The sequence below is a fragment of the Thalassophryne amazonica genome, chromosome 11, assembly GCF_902500255.1.
Source record: "Thalassophryne amazonica chromosome 11, fThaAma1.1, whole genome shotgun sequence".
NCBI lineage: Eukaryota > Metazoa > Chordata > Actinopteri > Batrachoidiformes > Batrachoididae > Thalassophryne > Thalassophryne amazonica.
Window position 1 is genome coordinate 34,252,851 of NC_047113.1, and position 16,096 is coordinate 34,268,946.

At 41.3% G+C, this 16,096-nt stretch overlaps 1 protein-coding gene across 3 annotated transcripts in view; it reads left to right on the forward strand.

The window, feature by feature from the left end:
- The window catches only part of csf1ra (colony stimulating factor 1 receptor, a), a 45,551-nt gene extending 32,210 nt beyond the window's left edge, over positions 1–13,341 (forward strand). For all 3 annotated transcript variants that reach the window (XM_034181170.1, XM_034181171.1, XM_034181172.1), the window contains 5 exons: positions 24–146; positions 236–347; positions 431–530; positions 9,427–9,538; positions 12,688–13,341. In XM_034181170.1, coding sequence (XP_034037061.1) covers positions 24–146; positions 236–347; positions 431–530; positions 9,427–9,538; positions 12,688–12,837 — 597 coding nt within the window. In that variant the 3' untranslated portion in view covers positions 12,838–13,341. The remainder of the gene's footprint in view (positions 1–23; positions 147–235; positions 348–430; positions 531–9,426; positions 9,539–12,687) is intronic.
- The last annotated feature ends 2,755 nt before the right edge of the window (positions 13,342–16,096 follow it).

The following is a 16,096-nucleotide window of genomic DNA, read 5'->3' on the forward strand; positions in this document are numbered from 1 at the left end:
TTTGTGTGTTTTCGTGCATGCAGTGCATTCACAGAGATGTGGCTGCCAGGAATGTCCTGCTGACCAACCTCAGAGAGGCCAAGATTTGTGACTTTGGACTGGCACGTGACATCATGAATGATTCCAACTATGTGGTGAAGGGCAATGTAAGCAACATGTCAAAGTGTGACATGCCACTGAAATAGTTTAGAGAAGGGATAAAAAGCACTCTTTGTCCTTTGCATGGTACGTGAAGGCCCGTCTGCCGGTGAAGTGGATGGCTCCAGAGAGCATTTTTGACTGTGTGTACACAGTCCAGAGCGACGTCTGGTCCTACGGCATCCTCCTGTGGGAGATCTTCTCTCTGGGTCAGAAGACACTGCTTGCGGTTCCGACATGTACCTCTACAGTTTACATCCTGCATTAATTCACAAAATTATGTTCTTATTAGGCAAGAGCCCCTATCCTAGCATGGCTGTGGACTCCAGTTTCTACAAGATGGTGAAGCGGGGTTATCAGATGTCCCAGCCAGATTTTGCCCCACCTGAGATGTAAGTTAACAACATCAAACCTTCTTCATACTAGAAGGGATCACATGCCTTACACATCATTAAATACTGTGCATCCTGTTTAAAGTCTATGTGTAAAACAAGCTACATATGTCCTACTGCATGTACAGACCATGCCCTAACTGTAGTAGTCTCTAAATATGAAAGTCATCATTTGATATAGATAGCCAATCCTAAACCATCCAACAGGCGCCAGTGTTCACCAAATAGCAATAAAGTAAGATGCATTACTTTTCATGTGAACTCCAGAGTGCTTCAATAGCTATCACAATGTTTTGATGCAATATTTGTGCTACCCATTGCTAATGCAATTCTGGTGAAAGGTTTTGGCACCATCCCTAGCCACACGTTCTATCTATTCTTTAATTCTGGTTTTATGTTCCCGTACATTTTGGGTCATATCATGATGTCTTTATTTTTATGTTTGAAACAGGTTCTTCAATGTTTTCAAAATATTTGAAAGCATTGTTTCAAGTTAGCCATCAATAATTTGCAGTAACAATGGAAAGTTGTGGCACCATCTCGAGCCACACATTCTATCTGTTCTTTAATTCCAGTTTTACTTTCCAAAATTTGTCCATTTACAGGACACCAGGCATCTCCCTGCAGTTGCTCATTAGCTGATGCTAATGGGAGGGGTGCAGGAGACATGTCTGTGGAATATTAGACCCCATTAAAAACAACATTAGTTTATCATCACTGCCCGCATGCTGAAATCGGGCTGCATCAATTTTTTTTCTTTTTTTAAATTTCTGCCAAATTTCATTGATGGCGGTACAGCTGGTGCAAGAACCACAACGTCCGGTGGTGAGTATGATTTGGTTGAAGGCGGCCGAAGTTTGTCAAGCCGGGCCCAGAACTTGCCGCTTGTTGTCACTGACAACTACACACACGAGGATGATTGCCAATAAGGCCAAGAAGCTGAAGCTTTAGTACGGGGTGAGCGTTCCCCCGAGGTGACCAAGAGCGATATTTACAGCCAATATGCATGTGTTATGCTGAACAATGAAGGTAGCTTGGGCGTTAAGTACAAAGGTTACAAGGTGTTTTTCCTCATCCCCAAGAATGAAATGAGCTGAGTGCCATAATTACTACTGTTTCCATTGTTACAACGCTCTTATCATTATTTGTTAGTGATGTGCGATTCATGAACCACTTCTTGACTTTTTGATTTATAGTCTTTTTCACAATCATTTGGGGACTGGAGTGGTTTGGAACTTGTTTGTACATTCCATGGCACACACTCTGGGTGAGTGACTCAAGTGACTCGAAAATCCAATTCACTTCAGTGAGTGACTCATACAAACTTAAGTTAGGAAAATGAATCGAGTCTCCCATCACCATTAGTGAAAATAAAAGGTGGTGCGTTACTAAAATTGAGCTCATTGAAGTTGTTTGATTTGCAAACTCACAGCAGTCGGAGGTGCAGTTGTTTTCCCTTTGGTGCCGTAGTTGGGGGGAGAGTTTCCAGTTTGGTGGGCTCAGGGTTTCATCACTGCTTGTTGCAGATGATGTGGTCCTGTTGGCTTCATCAGCCTGTGACCTCCAACACTCACTGGATCGGCTCGCAGCTGAGTGTGAAGCAGCTAGGATGAGGATTAGCACCTCTAAATATGAGGCCATGGTTCCCAGCAGGAAACTGATGGATTGCCTACTCTGGGTAGGGAATGTGGTCCTGCCCCAAGTGAAGGAGTTCAAATACCTTGGGGTCTTGTTCTTAAGTGAGGGGACAATGGAGCATGAGATTGGCCAGAGAATCGGCACAGCAGGGGTGGTATTGCATTTGCTGTACCTTACTGTTGTGAAGAAAAGGGAGCTGAGTCAAAAGACAAAGCTCTCGATCTACTGGTCAATCTTTGTTCCTAGTCTCACCTATGGTCGTGAGGGTTGGGTCATGACCAAAAGAACTAGATCACGGGTTCAAGCGGCCGAAATGGGCTTCCTTAGGAGGGTGGCTGGTGTGTCTCCCTTAGAGATAAGGTGAGAAGCTTGGTCATCCGTGGGGAGCTCGGAGTAGAGCCATTGCTCTTTCATGTTGAAAGGAACCAGCTGAGGTGGTTCAGACATCTGGTAAAGATGCCCCCTGGGTGCCTCCCTAAGGAGGTGTTCCAGGCATGTCCATCTGGGAGGAGACCCCGGGGAAGACCCAGGACTAGGTGGAGAGATTATGCACTCTGGCAGGGGACGCCCCACCTCTGATCCCCCAATCAGAGGTGGTCAATGTGGCCCGGGAAAGGGAAGTCTGGGACCTCCTGCTGGAGCTGTTACCTCCGCAACCGATCTTGGATAAGCGGTTGAAGATGAGTAAGTGATTAGTGATAGTAACTTTCCCTAGTAACTAATTACTTTAATAATTAGATTAGATTAGATTAGATTAGATTAGATTAGATTAAACTTTATTGTCCACCTCAGTGGAAACTTGTCTTTGGTTGACCACAAAAAAGTTTAGACAATCACAAAACACGACAGTTAATATACAATAGATAAAATTACAATAAATAATGGTTTCATAAAAATTCATCCAATTTCATGTGCTGCATAACTTCTGCATAACTTCACTAACACCTGTTCAGTAGACTGACTGCATTAGGCACAAATGACCCCCTATACACCTTCTTTGTTGCAAAAGGCATTCTGTAACGGCGCCCTGAGGGCATCAGTTCAAAACTCCTCAAACAAAGGATGGTCCTTGTAACTGATGATAGATTTCATCATTCTCTGCAAAGCTGCCTGGTAAAGAACATCCAGTGACTTTTGCTCCTGACCAATCACCTTGGTGAAAGTTTTAACGGCTGATGAGAGATTTTGGATTGTTTCTATCACTGTAAGGACTTCCCACGGAGCGGGACATTGCGCAGCGCTCCGAGGTGACGTCATCATCCTGTTTCAAGCTGAAAACCTCCAAATTTAAGCCTCTGTTGACCCAGGACGTCGTGAGAGAACAGAGAACTTTCAGAAGAGGTCGGAATCAGCAGTTTATCCGGACATTCCACTGGTAAAGGAGATTTTTTTTAATGAAAGACGTGTGGACGGATTGGCACGTCGGCTCACAGCCAGCATGGCGTGCCCGCCACAGGAAAAACACCTCCGTGTTGATAACCATTTGTAAAATCCAGGCGGCTTTTGGTGGCTTTCAGTTGAGTGAGTATCTGAGAAATTGTTTAACAGCAGGGCATGTTCCAACTTGTCCTTAAGGCTTCCAACGGAGGTGTTTTTCCTGTGGCGGGCGCGCCGTGCTGGCTGTGAGCCGACGTGCCAATCCGTCCACATGTCTTACATTAAAAAAATCTCCTTTAACAGTGGAATGTCCGGATAAACTGCTGATTCCGACCTCTTCTGAAAGTTCTCTGTTCTGTCACGATGTCCTGGGTCAACAGAGGCTTAAATTTGGAGGTTTTTAGCTTGAAACAGGATGACGACGTCGCCTCGGAGTGCTGCGCGCCGTCCCGCTCTGTGGGAAGTCCTTACAGCGATAGAAACAATCCAAAATCTCTCATCAGCCGTTAAAATTTTCACCGAAAACCAGCTGAATTTCTCGAATGGTGTCCACTCGGATGTGCCTCACAGTTTTTGAAAAAATTTTGATGAAGCACAGCGCCAGTCTCTCAGCAACTTCTCAGACAATGAAAATCCGACGAGGGGGCTGGACCACTCCTCCCACAAGGCGTGCTCACAGGCGAATGACGTCACCGACAGGCGTGAAAAAACTCTCGCATGCCCACGAGAGTTCAAGCTTGGCTGATGTAATCACACGTGATTCAAATCCATATGGTTTTTTTAAAAAATAATAAGGTCGGATACTTTTCTAATAGACCTCGTATATTGGTTGAGAGTCGGGAGGTGTGATGACAGAGAAAGCTTGTTAAAGTCTCCCATGATAAACTAATAATGTAAGTTACATAATAATGTAACACTGTTACTAACTCACTTACTTTTTGGAAGAAGAAACTAGTAACTACAACTAATTACTTTTTTAAAGTAACGTGTCCAACACTGGTTGTTAATGGGTGGTAATGGGTGGTCTTTATGTCTTACAGACATAAAGACAAGGACGACCTCTAATTTCCTGCTTTTAAACTCAGATAAAACTGAAGTTATTGTACTTGGCCCCACAAATCTTAGAAACATGGTGTCTAACCAGATCCTTACTCTGGATGGCATTACCCTAACCTCTAGTAATACTGTGAGAAATCTTGGAGTCTTGGAGTTTTGATCAGGATATGTCATTCAATGCGCATATTAAACAAATATGTAGGACTGCTTTTTTGCATTTGCGCAATATCTTTAAAATTAGAAAGGTCTTGTCTCAGAGTGATGCTGAAAAACTAATTCATGCATTTATTTCCTCTAGGCTGAACTATTGTAATTCATTATTACCAGGTTGTCCTAAAAGTTCCCTGAAAAGCCTTCAGTTAATTCAAAATGCTGCAGCTAGAGTACTGACAGGGACTAGAAGGAGAGAGCATATCTCACCCATATTGGCCTCTCTTCATTGGCTTCCTGTTAATTCTAGAATAGAATTTAAAATTCTTCTTCTTACTTATAAGGTTTTGAATAATCAGGTCCCATCTTATCTTAGGGACCTCTTAGTACCATATCACCCCAATAGAGTGCTTCGCTCTCAGACTGCAGGCTTACTTGTAGTTCCTAGGGTTTGTAAGAGTAGAATGGGAGGCAGAGCCTTCAGCTTTCAGGCTCCTCTCCTGTGGAACCAGCTCCCAATTCAGATCAGGGAGACAGACACCCTCTCTACTTTTAAGATTAGGCTTAAAACTTTCCTTTTTGCTAAAGCTTATAGTTAGGGCTGGATCAGGTGACCCTGAACCATCCCTTAGTTATGCTGCTATAGACTTAGACTGCTGGGGGGTTCCCATGATGCACTGAGTGTTTCTTTCTCTTTTTGCTCTGTATGCACCACTCTGCATTTAATCATTAGTGATTGATCTCTGCTCCCCTTCACAGCATGTCTTTTTCCTGGTTCTCTCCCTCAGCCCCAACCAGTCCCAGCAGAAGACTGCCCCTCCCTGAGCCTGGTTCTGCTGGAGGTTTCTTCCTGTTAAAAGGGAGTTTTTCCTTCCCGCTGTCGCCAAGTGCTTGCTCACAGGGGGTCGTTTTGACCGTTGGGGTTTTTCCGTAATTATTGTATGGCCTTGCCTTACAATATAAAGCACCTTGGGGCAACTGTTTGTTGTGATTTGGCGCTATATAAATAAAATTGATTTGATTTGATTTAATGGAGTGAAATGTGGTAAATATCATCCTGGGAGTAAAACAGTTCCTGCCTGTTGAGAGGAAGTAAACATCGGCAGATTGCAGTGTTACTGATTGTTAGCCAAAAGAGGAACAATGACCTTAACCTTTGTTTGTTTTGTGGCCCCAGTTTGTCAAAATGGGCAAAGGAAGTGTTTGAAAACCACAGCAAAGTCTGAGTGCCAAAAGTGAACTATGCTTACATCTGTGAAAGGTATTTTACCAAAGCGGATGTTTTTAGAAACTTTACTGAATGATGATAAATGTAGATGACTCTGTATAAGTAAGATAACTCTGTATAATTACATGTTTGTGTTGGCTTTTTACTGCATGTTTGGATTTATGTGTTTGCACAATGGAGTATTAGGGATGTATTATTTAGTGGAGGGGAGGGGAAAGGAGCAAGGGAGGGAGTAATGTTGGAGAAACAACTCAAAATTTCAAAGAACAATGTCATAAATTTGCAAGTAAAACTTGGATATTGTCTGAGATTAAATAGTATTGTGTGAGGAAGTCTGGAGTGGCAAAGAAGTATGTGAGGGTAGTACAGGACATGCATAAATGACAGTGTGACAGCAGTTCAAATGACAGATTCATTCAAGGTGAAGGTGGGACTACACCAAGGATCAGCTCTGAGTCCTTTCTTGGTTGCAATGGTGATGGACAGGATGAAGGACAAGATCACACAGGAGTCTCATGGACTATGATGTTTGCAGATGACATTGTGATCTGTAGTGAGAGTAGAGAGCAGGTTGAGACTAGCCTGGAGATGTGGAGATACGCTCTGAGAAAAGGGGAATGAAAGTCAGTTGGAGTAAGACTCAGTATGTCTGTGTGAATGAGAGGGAGCCCAGCAGAATAGCGTGGCTGTATAAGAGCTTCTAGTGGTAAACCCTTCTCTTCTCACTTGGGAAGGTGATTTGGTCAGAATATAGCAGTCATGGACACAGCTGAAGTTAGCTTTGACCATTGCTGAAATGCTAATTCTGATCATGCTGAATTGATAAACCACTATAACATTTAGCTGAGGCTGACATAAGTGCTAACTTTTGTTTTGTGTGGGCTCTAAAACCCTGAAAAACAGCCCTAAAGAGTTGGAATTTGTTGAACCATAAACACAGAGATTCCTAAATACCAAATTCACCCAACAGATTACTAAGTCAAGTCTGAGAGCATGCGATGGTGAACTGCATTTGCCACATCAACAACACCACGGAATTGCCTTGGGTACTGGATGGAAACCACCCAGGCAGACATTTTCACATTTCTTAAATTACCATCTATCTGCCACAGCCAGGTGAAGCATGGGCATCTCCTAGGCTTTCTCCAGCCACTGATTCCCCCAACAATCAGGTACCTATGTGCTGAATCATGCAAAGAGAAACACGCCAAATGTCCAAAATGTACAAGCTGACCTTCCCTCACAATGCAAGTGATACTCCTCATTTTAGTCTCCCCAAGTAACTCCTCCTTTGACACCAAGTCATTCCAGCAGGACCCAAGGATCCTACAAAGGAACCTGTTACCAAAAACATCAAGTCATCACCTTAGGCCAATGACTAGTGCCCACTTCTCAGAAAGACAGAAAGCTGGAGGACCCTTAATACTTGGACCTTTGTTCTCCTACAAAGGTATCAGCATCAACAACCACTTCTTTTGAGCAACCTCTTGATGCTATAAGCTCTTCCCAGGCATCTCTTGATGTCAAAGGTAGAGGACCCAAAGACATAAACCAACAGATTATGAAAATATACATCAAATACAAGACTCTGCTCATTGTTACCACTAACTAATATGGACAACACATTACCATGCAGATATGAAAGTAATTTGACTTTATGCCCACTTGTTCGTATCCAGTTGGATTTTTTTTAAATGTTGGGATAAAGATAGAAAAGAGGTTTTAAAAAACAGTTTTAACACAGTTTTACTGCAATCAGTGTTAAAACTGATTATCACTGTAAAACCAGGGCTACATTTTTATAAACTGTTAGTCAAGGGCAAAAAATAATGAAATAAAGTATTTTTCCTCATATCTGTGGGCCTTGATATTTGTGTTCTCATGATTGATTACTTATTGCACCACCCAGAATAACTGCACAGTGGAAACCAAGGGACTCAAACTGAGTCAGGTCCGAGTCATCTGTTGTCCTGCTGTGAGTCAGGCCTCAGTTCTGCCTGTTAGCCATGTGATCTCAAAGCAAGAAAGCCACTGCTATTTCACGCCAGTAAAATGAGACTGAAGGGTTGCAGGATCTTATGAAGGACCCTCTCTTATTAAACTGGGTCACTGTCTCAATGAGTCTCCTCTTATTTCTGCAGTTTGTGTCTCACTGATCACACCATAAAGTTTGAGCAACCTTTCTTAAAAATGTAATAGTGTCACCTATAAATAGGGATGGATATTGATAAGAGTTTATCGATATCAGTTCCAATTATCGATCTGATTCCTTATCGATTCCCTTATCAATATCTCCTGTGACTTTTCTGTGTACTAAAAGTAGGCTTTACAGGTTTTCTATGTCAACAACATTTTACAGAGTCTTAAAGTAAATAAATATGAAATTGGTCACTGGATCTTTGATCTCTGGACATACAGTGAGGAAAATAAGCATTTGAACACCCTGCGATTTTGCAAGTTCTCCCACTTAGAAATCATGGAGGGGTCTGAAATTTTCATTTTAGGTGCACGTCCACTGTGAGAAACATAATCTAAAAAAAAAAAAAAAAAAAAAATCCAGAAATCACAATGTATGATTTTTTTAAATAATTTATTTGCATGTTGGTGGAGGTGTCTTCCTGCTTTTATACCAGATGTATAGATTAGTGACAGCTGTCACAGATGATGGGTGACAGTTGTTACCACGGCTTGTTCCTGAGGCGGCAGCGCCCTCTCGTGCCTGAAGCCCGCACTTCAGGCAGGGCGCCTTCTGGTGGTGGGCCAGCAGTACCTCCTCTTCTGGCGGCCCACACAACAGAACAGGCGACATCTCATTTTGGGAGAAAAAATGTAGTTTGTTGTCTGTATTACAATGTTTGGAAAGAGGTGTCATTTGATTTAAAACAGTGATTCACTTTGAAGTTATTAATTCCGACCAGACTCAGTCTTTCTAACTTGACTCGGCAGAGAGTGATGCAATGTTTGGAGCGGAACAAACGGAACAGAGGATGATTGTCTTTGCTTGCCCGCAGCAAGATAAGAATCCCAGTTAGTGACTTTAATCCACGCAAAAGTGACTCACGATTTACATTTTTAAATGGCTTTAAGAGGCGTTAAAAAGCGGACTGATGCTTCTGAAAGGCAGCGAAGCAGAGAACCAACGAAGCAGCGGGTTGGAGTACTGCTTCATTGCTTTAAGCTTCAAGCAGAGCTGCTGCAGAAGCGGTTGATTACAGACCCGCTGCACAGTCTGCAATCAACATAGAGAAATTATAGTTTTCCCGATAAACACCCTCAAAAACAACGGCCGCTCTGAAGGACCGATAAGGGAATCACATGCAAAAAGGCTATTGATGTCGGTGGGTCAAATAATTTCTTAATGATTCTCGAAAAGAACCGTTTCTCGATACCCAACCCTACCTATAAATCATCAAAAATGATCATGTGTTGTCTGTTATCATGTTGCAGTTACTCAATCATGAGGATGTGCTGGAATCTGGAGCCCACTGAGCGTCCAACATTCAGCAAGATTAATCAGATGATACAAAGTTTACTTGGTGACCAAGCTGACCAGGAACAGGTGAGAGAAGTCAACCAGCTAAAGAAAATGTATTTTTGTATCAAGGTTTAAAAGAAATTGTTCAGAGTCTTAAACAATTGCTGCTCAGCGACTGGATGTCTGGATTTACACACAAGAAGTCAGGCAATCACCTGCATCCTGGCTCTGCAAGAACTCACTGAACACAAGTTTCTTCTCTACAAGAGTCAAGACAGAAGTCAGACTACCAGAGCAGAATTTTAGCTGAGGAAGCTTCTGCGATTTGAAGCGAAACGTCCTCACGTCAAGCAACCCAGTCCAGTCAAAGATTCAAGCTTCTCTACTATGGAAACCACCTGGACAACTGAGAGCTTACACAGAAACAAAGCTCAAAATAGCTTTTATTTCCATCATGCATTGGGAACACAGCACATTCTATTCCAAATCAATGAGATAACCCCCCAAAACTGAATTCAAGCCACAGTGCACTGTGAAGACAGTGAAGCATGGTGGAACAAACATCATAACATGGGGATATTTCTCACACTATGGTGTCGGGCTGATTTATCACATATCAGGGATCAGGGATCAGTTTGAATACATCTAAATACTTCACAAGGTCATGCTGCCTTATGCCAAAGAGGAAATGCCCTTAAAATTGATGTTTCAACAAGACAACAACCCCAAACATACCAGCAAGTGAGCATCATCTTGTTTCCAGGCTGAGATTAATATTATAGAGTGGCCAGCACACTTAAGCACAGTCCTTAGTCCAATAGAAAACTTGTGGGGTGACATCAACAATGCTGTTTCTGAGGCAAAACCAAGAAATGTACAGGAATTGTGGAATGTCGTCCAATCATCCTGGGCTGGAATACCTGTTCACAGGTGCCAGAAGATGGTCAACTCCTTGTGACACAGATGTGAAGCCGTTCTCATAAACAGCACTTATACAATTAAATATTAGTTCAGTGATTCACGGGAAAGCTAATTTTTTGTAAAAACGTTTGTAAAGAAGATTTTTTTTTTTTGAACAGCCTAATATCATTTATTCTTCACTTTCTATTATGTTCTATCACTTGCTATTAAGCAATAAATCTGTCTTCATGTTTTGATTTGGAATAGAATGTACAGCGTTCCCACTGGATTTTTGTGTATGGAAATAGAAGCTATTATAAGGATTTTGAGCTTTAGTCACTTTTTTAAACTCACTGCTATTATTTTCAACACTACTGTAAGTGGGTATTTTGAGAACACATGGCATAGAAAGGCACATAAGATGCCTTTGACCGTTTTATGTTTAAAAAAAAAACTTAAAGTTCTCAGTTATTTTCTGGTAGAAAATATCGAGGAGTTTACTCAAAAGCAGCTGGGGCCTCATGTACAAAGGCTGTGTATGCACAAAAACATGCCATATGTCCATTTCCACGCTAACGTTCAGATGTATCAAAAGTGAAATGACCGGGGAAATGTGCGCCACGCAAAAATCCACCACACAGCCGGCCCAGAGCGCAATGTGGCGACAAGCCAGGCGGTTGTATGTGGCCACACAGGTGCTGACCAGACCACGCTGGGCGTCCTGGCAACAGGGGCATTCCAGCAGGAGCTGGCCGATCACTTATAGACAGGGCTGAGCCAGGTAAAAACTGACATTTTTTTCCTGTCAAGGTTTTCTCAAGGGATTCCGGTACTTCAGACCATACTATTCAAAATAAGATTTTGTGCCATCTTGAAATTTGTCCAGAATCCAAGAAGGCCACCAAAAATCCAGATGGCTGCCAAGATACATAAAGTTGGTCCTAAATGGTAGGAACTTGTCTATAGAGCTGTTTTTTTTTTTTGGCATGATTTGGTGAGTTATGACGAAGGAAATAACAATTAGTGGCTTAAAAATCATAACCAGGTGTTTCCATCGTGCAAATCCAAGATGGCCACCGGGCGTGGTCCCCTAAACTTCAAAGTGTCATATCTTCTATTCTAGAAGGACTACGGCCACACCTCTGGTGTCTGTCCATAGGTTTTTATGGTCAAGGAATCCATTTCCACCAGTATTTTGCAAATCGGATTATGCAGTCTATCAAAAAATTCAATATGGCTGCCAAAACCGTTGCTTTACTGTAGTAAGTGGTCTAGGACTTGCTCTAAAGCTGATGTAGGAATAATTTGTGATCAAGGGGCATAGTTTGGTAAATTCATATTTTCAATTCAATTTAAGGGTTTCATCCCATTTCTAAGTATTAGATTGGCAGGAAAGCTTGTTATCTCTGATTTGCAAAATCGACACTCCTTGTATGTTAGTTTTCAGTAAACTAAAATCATCAAAATAACATTTACGAATCTATTATCCAGTTCACACAATTTTATGGCTAACTTACTGGTATATAATAGCCTGTAAAAACTTAAGATTTTTATAAACAAAACGTATTTTGACCATGCATTTCATGATTTTGCCCAAGTTGGCCAGTTTGCAATAGTAACATTTTATAATTGTGTGTCTTTGATTGATCATGGGGCTGCTCTCTTCATTATTTTGATGGGATAAATAACTAAGATTACTTTGCAGATTGTGTGATGCTGTAATTTTATCAGAGAATGTTGGCGTGGACAAGAAATAGACTTTTGTGGAAGCTACGGCAATGCCAGCAAAATCGTTCTTGAGCCAGGGAGACAGTGAGGGAGAACTGTGCATTCTTTGCAACAGTTGCATTAAAGCAAATGATAATTTTTCTAAAGTGGCTAAAGATGGACTGAAACTGTACCGGGCGTTAGCAGACAAATAATAAATATATGTAGTCCCAACTAAATTAAATTATATTATCTTGCATGGATGCACTTTATTTGGTTTGGAGTTACACATATTTATTAGATGGAAATCCTGCACATAATTGAATTTAGTTCATCCAATGAGTCATTTGTTTGTGTGATACACTCAAAAAAAAAACTGACTCACTGGATTGGATGTCCATCTAATAAATATATGTAGTCCCAACTAAATTAAATTACATTATCTTGCATGGATGTGTTTTAGTTGAGTTGGGGCTACATATATTTATTAGATGGAAATCCTGCACATAATTTAATTGAGTTCATCCAAAGAGCCATTATTTGAGTGCACCAACTTTGGTAGAGGTCAAATGAAAGGCGTCACCATTATGTTGGATATTCATCATGCTCGCGATGCCTCTCCACAGCTAATGTACCAGAACCTGGAGCATCAACTCACAAGCGATGACATGTGTGACGCACCTAAGTGCTGTGACAACATTCCCTGTGATCAGACTCGCAACGGTGAGGAAGAGGAACAGCCTCTGATGAAAACCAACAACTATCAGTTTTGCTGAAAGCCTTAAAGCTACTAAACCGAGCATCAGGAAACACGGATGGGCTGCAGTTTATCGATAAAGTGACACGATTTGTCTCCCGCTGGACATGTGCAGAGTCCGAGTCATCTTCAAAGCATTTTTTTTTTTTTTTGGTGCCTCACAAGCAGCTGCAGTGAGCATGTGAATTGTTTCGTTGCAGACAAGATGTGACTGTGTTTAATTTAAGGCTGACGCAGATGAGACAGGAGGAAACAATCACAACATCAAATGCTGTATCTTAACTCATGCTGTTTATCACTCCTTCTAATGTATATTTAGGGTATCTCTATATTCACAGGATTTGTTTTTTTTTTTTTGTCTGTCCTTTCTTCTGAGCATTCGTGGTTGTAGGCACTAGTTAAGATGTTTATTGAAAATGACATGTTGCATTGTCCTGAGTCTTCTTTGGGAGTAGGATGGTTTTCATTGTCTGAATGCATTCATGGTTTCATACAGAAGGCAACACAGCAGCTGCAAACACCAGCTCTGAGACATGTGATCTTTGATGTTTTTGTAAAAAGACCATGTTTTACACGCTGGTCACCTTACTCGAATGTATGAACAGTGCAAGTAGTTTTTGCCGCTCCAAGCATGCTGAATCGAGAACAGGAAAGGCAAAGAACGGCAGCAGTGTTTTGTTCTCTGTGCACTGGTCAGAGCACTAATTCTTCCGACACACTTACAGTATCTGTCAGTTGACAGCATGTGACTGTTCCACTTTAATCCTCTTCATTAACCAGAGTTCAATATCATTTATCAATAGGAATCAGAAGAGAGGCAAAGTGAGGGAACAAAAATGAGGATCCATGCAATGCCGACCCTGTCCAATTTGGTGCCAGAGGCAAGATTTTTTATCTGGTGCCTTCTACATCACAGCTAATTAACTACCAATTAGTGTGTTCATACACTTATATCGAAACTGCATAACCTGTGTCTTTGATGTTTTTTGTTTTACAAACAAAAAACATCATAATACAAATTTGAACTATAACACAATGCAAAAATACCCTCGGCCTTATGAACATTGTCTTCTTTATAATTTCCGGTTGTTTAATTGGGATCCCAGTGCAACAATGCAAACTATATACAGTAGTGTTCAGAATAATAGTAGTGCTATGTGACTAAAAAGATTAATCCAGGTTTTGAGTATATTTCTTATTGTTACATGGGAAACAAGGTACCAGTAGATTCAGTAGATTCTCACAAATCCAACAAGACCAAGCATTCATGATATGCACACTCTTAAGGCTATGAAATTGGGCTATTAGTAAAAAAAAAAAGTAGAAAAGGGGGTGTTCACAATAATAGTAGTGTGGCATTCAGTCAGTGAGTTCGTCAGTTTTGTGGAACAAACAGATGTGAATCAGGTGTCCCTTATTTAAGGATGAAGCCAGCACCTGTTGAACATACTTTTGTCTTTGAAAGCCTGAGGAAAATGGGACGTTCAAGACATTGTTCAGAAGAACAGCGTAGTTTGATTAAAAAGTTGATTGGAGAGGGGAAAACTTAGATGCAGGTGCAAAAAATTATAGGCTGTTCATCTACAATGATCTCCAATGCTTTGAAATGGACAAAAAAAACAGAGACGTGTGGAAGAAAACGGAAAACAACCATCAAAATGGATAGAAGAATAACCAGAATGGCAAAGGCTCACCCATTGATCAGCTCCAGGATGATCAAAGACAGTCTGGAGTTACCTGTAAGTGCTGTGACAGTTAGAAGACGCCTGTGTGAAGCTAATTTATTTGCAAGAATCTCCCGCAAAGTCCCTCTGTTAAATAAAAGACATGTGCAGAAGAGGTTACAATTTGCCAAAGAACACATCAACTGGCCTAAAGAGAATGGAGGAATATTTTGTGGACTGATGAGAGTAAAATTGTTCTTTTTTGGTCCAAGGGCCGCAGACAGTTTGTGAGACGACCCCCAAACTCTGAATTCAAGCCACAGTTCACAGTGAAGACAGTGAAGCATGGTGGTGCAAGCATCATGATATGGGCATGTTTCTCCTACTATGGTGTTGGGCCTATATATCGCATACCAGGTATCATGGATGTTTGGATATGTCAAAATACTTGAAGAGGTCATGTTGCCTTATGATGAAGAGGACATGCCCTTGAAATGGGTGTTTCAACAAGACTGACCCCAAGCACACTAGTAAATGAGCAAAATCTTGGTTCCAAACCAACAAAATTAATGCCTCACAGATGTGAAGAAATCATGAAAAACTGTGGTTATACAACTAAATACTAGTTTAGTGATTCACAGCATTGCTAAAAAGCAGTTTGAACATAATAGTTTTGAGTTTGTAGCGTCAACAGCAGATGCTACTATTATTGTGAACACCCACTTTTCAACTTTTTTTTACTAATAGCCCAATTTCATAGCCTTAAGAGTGTGCATATCATGAATGCTTGGTCTTGTTGGATTTGTGAGAATCTACTGAATCTACTGGTACCTTGTTTCCCATGTAACAATAAGAAATATACTCAAAACCTGGATTAGTCTTTTTAGTCACATAGCACTACTATTATTCTACTTGTATTTGAACACCCTGTGATTTTGCAGGTTCTCCCACTTAGAAATCTTGGAGGGGTCTGAAATTTTCATCTTAGGTGCATGTCCACTGTGAGAAACATATTCTAAAAAAAAAAAAAAAAATCCGGAAATCACAATGTATGATTTTTTTAATAATTTATTTGTATGTTACTGCTGCAAATAAGTATTTGAACACCTGTGAAAATCAATGTTAATATTTGGTACAGTAGCCTTTGTTTGCAATTACCTAGGTCAAACGATTCCTGTAGTTTTTCACCAGGTTTGTACACACTGCAGCAGGGATTTTGGTCCACTCCTCCATACAGATCTTCTCCAACTCTTTCAGGTTTGGAGTTTCAGCTCCCTCCAAAGATTTTCTATTGAGTTCAGGTCTGGAGACTGGCCAGGCCACTCCAGGACCTTGAAATGCTTCTTACGGAGACCCTCCTTAATTGCCCTGGCTGTGTGTTTGGGGTCATTGTCATGCTGGAAGACCCAGCCATGACCCATCTTCAATGCTCTTACTGAGGGATACATGACCCCATCCATCCTCCCTTCAATAGGGTGCAGTCATCCTGTCCCCTTTGCAGAAGAGCATCCCCAGAGTATGATGTTTCCACCCCCATGCTTCAGGGTTGGGATGGTTTTCTTGGGGTTGTTCTCATCCTCTAAACATGGTAAGTGGAGTTGATTCCAAAAAGCT